Below are 7,196 nucleotides of genomic sequence, written 5' to 3'. Positions count from 1 at the left end.
TAACACTGCACGGTCGACCGTCTTATAACTTAATCCTGCTGTCAAGCGAGGAAAAGCGTTTTCAGTTGATCAACTGCATTCATTGTGAGTATCCAAAAGGCTTTGGACGCGGGTTATGATGCGCCCTTAGGCTGCATTTCGTTAATAATCGAGCAAGTCTTATCCAGTATTTGTCAAGCAAAGGGAGGGTAAACCAGCGGTACCCCTTGCATCATGACGCTAGCAACCGTTAGAGCCTAACTCCGGTGAATGGCTAAGCTCCAATGTGCATTGACTTGACTGCCCCCGTTAGATGGAGCCGCGCGAATGTGCCTGATAAGGTCCGGGTCGGGAGCCCCGGCCGAGGAGCTTCGGGGCACTTTATAGGCTTCTTGCACTGCTATACCCGACTGTTCTTCAAATACATTTCAGCCAGGAATTGGGGAGATACGCCCGCACTCGCTCCGATACACCGTCATAGGCTAAATAAATGCGACCACTCTTTTCCGTCGGGTGATCTGCCAAACCGAAACCCAATTCAAATGCCAACTGGGGCTGAAAAGTTCCATGGATTTGCTTGGGATAGGTATCTCGCAAGGCGGCAGTTGTAATGCTCAAAATAAACTGGTAATCCCAGGGTGCAGTTTTGAGTCCAGCTGGTGCTTCCGAAGTCACAGACAAGTCCTTACGCCAAGCACTTTTTTGGCGTAAAACGCGGGGGCTCGTCCTCGAATAGCTTCCCTCCTGGATCCTTTATCGCCGCCTTGGCTCTTGAAGTGCCTCCAAAATCACACATAACTGCCAAGTTATCTCATTCATTCATATTTACTTTGACTTGCGAATCATTCCATCCACCAAACGTGTCGTAACACATGCGATTTATCATGTTCTTATCGCGCGTGCGGCCGTCTTAGCGTTAAAGGTGCATCTCCGGTGACGTCAAATAACGATCTTTGCTGAGAAGTGCGTTGTTGGAACGGTTTCGCCTGTTATACATTTATACATTGCTTGAACCACCCTGTGCTTTGGAGGCTGCTTACGCGCAGCCGGCAGGGCCTTGGCACCAGCATTCTCTGGAACAAAAGTCGTTTACTGGCTTCTCATCCAGCTCTCAACATGGCCGTATGAATGGAACTTCTTGTTTTTGATGCGTGAAAAGCAAGTGACGTGGAGAGCACGCGAACACGCACGTCAAAGACTCAACGTGACGCCACGTAGAACATCTAAGTGCGCTGCAAATACACCCTTAGGCTGCGATGACTTCTATGGACGAAGTAGAAATACTTTCAGTCATCCAGAAATCAACTGAAGGGTATGTGATTGTACTTTCAGTCATCCAGAAATCAACTGAATGGTACGTGATTTCATGCTGAAGTATTCACAATTTTAGATATGCATTGAGGATGAGGTGTTGTTGCTTTGAGGCCAACAAGGCACTATGCCTGATGTTATCTTGTGTAGTTGTTATTTTGGGGATATTTTACCTACAGAACCAGCGTCCCCAGCTTACAAAAATTGCATGCCATACCCAGCTCGTCTGCTGCAACAATGCCATGTTTCAAAGCTTTTGATGTATGTGATATGTAAATAAAAGTACTTATTTGTTTGATGCAATTTTTTCCAGTGATGTTGGGACATACAGGCAATGTTTCAAGGAAATTTCAGTCAAAGAAAATCACTAAAGATAGGAGACACAGTGCAATCTGGCTAGGGCCTAAGCTCAGCATATACAAGCTCAATGCTCATTACACGAAGGTCACATAGTAATCAGGGCCAGCAGGAATGCTTTTGTTGCAGGATTGCCAGAGTCACCTCGTTCAGGGCATTTAAACTCTTGGTATTTGTAATGTTGGCTGGCACAGTAAGAGTATTGTATGGTTTTGACCCTGGGAAGAATATCATCTACTGAGCATGAAGATAAGACCATGGTGCAATCCTGTGGTGCAAGCACAGGGCAGGTTCCCCATGGATTAGCAATTTTTAACCAGAGATTCAATGGTTAGGTACTTAAGAATTACTATGATTTTCCTTTTAATGACCATCCCTGGCTTGCTATGCACCATCAGTTGCATAGCTCAGCATACCAAGTTGAGTGCATGATTAGCATTGAATAGTTGCAGGAGTATGAAATCAAATTCCTCATGAATTATTTTCATCTATGTTTGATACTGTTGTCAGATGATTTTACATCTGATGCTCCTTTAAAATGGAAGTCATTAATTCCACACCAATTAGCAATATCCAAGAAATAGTGGGCTTGATCTGGAGATCAGTATCATTAGTTAATGTTGCTCAATACTTGTTTGGCAGGCATACCTGCCCCCGCTGTGGCATCACCCTGGCAACTCCAACACTGCTGATGCACCATCAGCTGATGCTCTGTGATCAGAGGACTCCTGCAGAGGTCCGGCATGCCAGATATGTTGTAGATGTTGCAAAGGTGAGGACAAAATATTGTTCTCTGCACTTGGTAGATCATATTTTGAGTCTTGCAGCCCCAGTGATCTGATTGTTTTGATTTATTGCTGGACTCTAGCAAGGTGTGGTGCTGAAATTGGTATATTTGTCAATGAAACATTTTCTTTTTTATTCTTTCATGATCAGACTGTGAGCCATGTTGTGATGGCAATGCATACTTGTTGAAAGTCCAGACCGAAAAACTCCGATGCTCGGCCGGCAGCGCTGCGACCTAGACGAGCTACACATCTTCTCGCTGGAGCGCGAGGCGGGCCTGGAGCCACGCCGGCCGGCGGCCGGACGCGCACCACCCGCTGAGCCGGCCGCCGGCGCCCCTCTCGAGCAGCGGCTGGAGGCCATCTGCCGTCTCACGCTGGAGGACCTGCCGGACGAACTGGTGGAAAGCCTGCTGACCGAGTCGGGCCAGGCGGGCGGCGGCGGCGACCCGGAGCCGGGCCGCGGCTCCCTCTACCAGCTGGACAACACGCCGCTTTCGTACGAGGTGCTGCGGCTGCCACAATACCAGGAGCTGTTCGAGCGGCTGCGCCAGGAGGCGATAGGCGTGGCGCCCGCGCCGCTAGACGCCGACGCCTGCCGCGACGCCGGCATCGGCCAGTCGCTGCTGCGCTCTCTGCTGCAGCAGGCGGACCAGCTGCGCGTCGACAACCAGGGCGAGTTCGTCGAGTGGCACTACTGCCGTCAGTGCAATGAGCACGTTGAGCGCGCGCACCTGCTCGGCCACGTGCACGCCGGCCTACGAGACACGTGTGGCTTCTGCGGCTTCATCGCGGTGCACCCTGCCGATCTCAAGAACCACGTGGTCAAGCAGCACCAGATGCAGCGGAAGTTGAGCTGCCCACTTTGCCGCACGCGCTACTCGACGCCACACGCCTACTGTAGCCACGTGGTCACACACCGACTGGACGAGGAGCTGTTGCTGCCCGGCGAGGTGAGATCGAGCATACATTATAAGTGTACACTGGTATGAACGAAAACTATGATAGTGAAATACGAACGATTAAGGTACGAAACGCCGCGAAATGCTGCCTTGCAGAATAGCTGTAACCGTTGGTCTTCCATTGGCCTTTCCGTATTGTTTGTTTATTTCGTAATGAGAGCAGTTTTTAACAGCAGTTTTTAAGTCTTAACGGTTAAGTCAGACGGTATTAATAGCTGTATTCCTCGTAGAATAAACAGAAGAATAGTAAGGGTTATTAATACTGTCTCGTGAACGTAAAACTTACGTGATCTTAATGTTTTAGGAGAGGTTCTCGTTCCCGGACCGTTAAAGGGAACGCTCGACATCTGAAGATATCGAAACAAGGATCAGATGTGATGAAAGATACTCACTGATAACTATTGGTGTGCTTTGAAATGGAAAAGACTGCTGTATACCACAGCTTTTCTCTGTTTAGTAAATACTCTCCGCAATATGTCATTGCTTGATTGCGTTACACAACGGTTGTGTGACGTTTAGGTACTGCCAAACTAGCCGCGCGAAATTGCCACTTGAAGTGCTTCAAACCCGTCGAGAGATAGCAGCATGGGTGGGAGTGTTTGTTGAGTCAAACATCGTTATGTACTCGTGTTCTGATTCTTTGCTCCTAGTGCTCTTGCATATTTATCCGTGACTAACATGTTTACTTGCATTCACATACTCGGTTATGACGTGGTTCTTACGTTTTTTATTACAGGTCTTACGCTGCACGGCATAGCGTCTGGACGAACATTCGGTGCAGTTCACAGCGCTGTCCTTAAGACCGAAATCCCACTGGTTTCCGCAACAATGTGTTGACTGTTTCATGGTCGCCCAGGCATCCATGACGTCATAATAGCGTCATTATAATCTTGTCATCCCATTGGCCATCGGCGATCAAGGCCAATAGATATAAAATTCTTGAGTCGTTCATTTCTGGCCTTCATGGACACGATTTTCAGATGTATCGGCCGTCAGTTGACTCTTAATTAATGTTGTGCAAGGTACAATGACACAATAAAACAATGAAGTGTTAACCCTATGTACTCAAAGGAGAAATTATGTTGTCTAGAGCAGCCTTTTCCTTTTGAAAGTATGCCAATAGGTATAAGTGGGCTAAGGTCATGTCGGGTGTTAGCTTCAATTTATTAAAATGTGGAACATTTCTTTTTAGAAGGGCATGGCTGTGAACTGCACCGAATCTTTAAATTGACTATTTCAGCTAGAAATTCCATACAAATGTGGAACACTCTCTGGAACAATACTGGTTCAATACTCTTCACTCGGATGGGAGTGGGACAATTTGACCCACTGATACCTCAAAAACTAAGAGCTAGAAACACCAAATTTTAGGACGAGCTGGTCTGTATGCGAATTCATTTGTGTCATGATCTGAGATCCATAGGTTATGTCCTCCAGATCAACTAAGGTCCAACAAGGCCAAAATCAAGATTGGTGTCCGAAGTGCTCCCAGACCTCTTCATGCAACCACCTTGAACCCAGATATTTGTTATAGGCAAAAGGTGGCTGGTGTTCACTTTAGGCCATGTACCGTGTTTAATCTTAGGAAGATGTAGCCCAGAGACTACGATGTTTTTTTCATTTTTAAATTCGAATAAGCGTGAGAATTACGCTAGGCTGTATGTGCCTAAAAGCAAAGGGCTGATTTGGGTCTCTCATACCAGTGACCTATCCTGACTTTTGGGAAGCCCGTGGAATATGCAGATTGCTGTTCTTTTTATCGAGAAATTCGAAATCAGGACGAGAGCTGTTGACAACTAATGCTTAGCGCCTACCAATAAGTTAGGTTGGTTTTTACCTTAGTCTGTTATTTGCGCCTGACCCTAGATCAATGGAATTTGCTTTATTCCTAAATGAAATTATGTTATTGCCTAAGAAACTATCTCGTGTACGGCCTCGTCGAACTCTCCGTTGTGGCACCAGATTGAACCACTCCTAGACATTGCCTTTGCTGATAGTCACGGTCTTGCTTTGACCTGCCATAGGTCAGCGACCTTACAAAGTTATCTTATTTGGTATGCCAAAAGATCCGCTATTTAGCTGCCCACAGCTTTGCAAAGTTTGGTACGACCACGCAGAGTCGTTCAAAAATTATTTTGTAAAAACCCTCGGCAGGTCAGATTAACCTGCACCGTACTCGAACGCGCGTTTAAAGAATGTAGACATTTAGCCCGTTTAAAAGGTGTCAGAAAGGTTCAGTAGTAGCTCCTTAAGCGGTAATACAGCTAGTTTAGGACATCAGGGCAAGTTTCCGTGGCCTTTGGTTCATGAGGTGTCAGTACAGCTGGGCGGGGCTAGCCAGCGGCGTTCCATGGTTCCTGCACGTTGTGATTTCTGCCCGTCTGTAGTCACATCAGAAGAAGCCATGGAGCTTTGAGAGCCGTCCGAAGGTAACGGCACGGGCGCCGCATTCTGTTGCAGTTTGACTCCCGCGGCTGTAACCCACACCGACTATTCGAGTGGCAGTGCGAGCTGTGCCGAGAGATGCCCATCGGTATTTCGGTCAAGTTCCGCGAGATCAGGGTAAGCCTCGCCCCCGGCGCCAACCAGCCGCCATCACCCAATGTAGGCTTATACCAGGGTACGCTACATGGGCCAGTCGGCCAAGTGGTCTAGATGGCAGGCGTGCATCGCTGAGTGTGGTACCATTTCTGCTATCCAAAGACCGTAACGCAAGTTTTAAAAAGTGATTCTAAGGATTGCGTTTACGATACCTCGATAAATCCGACATGTCGAACTGTTCAGTACATTATCGGTGTGCTTACAGGCTACCGGCTACAGGAGCTCTGGCGGAGGAGGGATGACGTCTGACCGTTGGATGTCATTGCTGACTTGTTTTAATGGTACTCAGCATTCGGAACGCCGTACAGGTTCATAGACACTTGCGGTCATCGTGCATTAGCTTCGAGCGGCAGGAGACCTCAGGTTCAAACTGCTTCGTGTGACAACAGCGTCCGTCGTGGAGCCTCGGCAGGCAGTATAGATCATATGTGTAACACGGTGTGTGTTCGGTTTTGGTTGTAACGCCGCGTGCCTTACCTCCAGGAGCACGCCACTTCAAGCTGTCGTATGCTGCGGCTCTCGGAAGCCGAGTTCAATCGGCGCTTCTTCCTGCCGCCTCCTCGCGATCTGTGATACCTAGGCAGCGACTCCGACCCATGGACAAGCTCTGTTTGTTGTTCTTGTGTTAAGTCCCATCGTCACCTTCGATACTCCGGCGCTTGTTGCAACAGTTTTTGTTTTTGTATCAGCGTATGGGCTAAATTGTCAGCCGTTTCGGTTGATTTCTTGACCAGGTCTAACACCCTCATGCCTTGGCCCGCTGAATATTGCCGCGGTGAAAGCTGCAGTTTGAATGTGCGTACGCTTTTCGACGAGCAAGTGGAGCATTGATGTTATGACCAACGTGTGAACGCCGCGTTATCCGTGCGCGCGTCAAGATAGCGCTCCCTGACGCTCGCGATACCGTAGGATGTGGGTAGTCGCGATAGTAGCAGCACGAGCGGTGACAGATTAGGTCCATTGAATAAAGAGTCATAGAAGACACTAGGCTTTGCACACTTTAAACACTTCAATGTGCACTGGTCTGTAAGATGTGTGGACGATTTGTGTTGCTTTGGGGAAATATTGACTAACAGTCAGTGTTATGACATTGTTTTGGTCAACATTGTATGTAGATATGAGTTTTTGAAAGATAAAGCTACACAAAATTATATGGTTCAAATGCATTGTATTGATATGGTTCACATGTCCGAACACCATT

General features: G+C 47.7%; 1 protein-coding gene across 2 annotated transcripts; it reads left to right on the top strand.

Annotated features, from left to right (window-relative positions):
* Positions 1-1,006: 1,006 nt before the first annotated feature.
* LOC119091805 (uncharacterized) lies at positions 1,007-7,080 on the top strand. 2 transcript variants are annotated; one of them, XM_037214685.1, is made up of 5 exons: positions 1,007-1,291; positions 2,290-2,419; positions 2,660-3,385; positions 5,855-5,956; positions 6,479-7,080. In XM_037214685.1, exons 1-5 carry the CDS (start codon positions 1,236-1,238, stop codon positions 6,566-6,568), a joined length of 1,104 nt encoding a protein of 367 aa, XP_037070580.1. In that variant the 5' UTR covers positions 1,007-1,235; the 3' UTR covers positions 6,569-7,080. The 2 variants fall into 2 exon arrangements, with proteins under 2 accessions (XP_037070580.1, XP_037070579.1); XM_037214684.1 differs by having other exon boundaries at positions 1,007-1,333.
* Positions 7,081-7,196: the final 116 nt, after the last annotated feature.

Source organism: Pollicipes pollicipes, unplaced genomic scaffold (genome assembly GCF_011947565.3).
Source record: "Pollicipes pollicipes isolate AB1234 unplaced genomic scaffold, Ppol_2.1 Scaffold_3447;HRSCAF=4054_pilon_pilon_pilon, whole genome shotgun sequence".
Lineage (NCBI taxonomy): Eukaryota > Metazoa > Arthropoda > Thecostraca > Pollicipedomorpha > Pollicipedidae > Pollicipes > Pollicipes pollicipes.
Note: the sequence above shows the minus strand (reverse complement) of the source record. Positions and strands in the feature narration are given on the sequence as shown.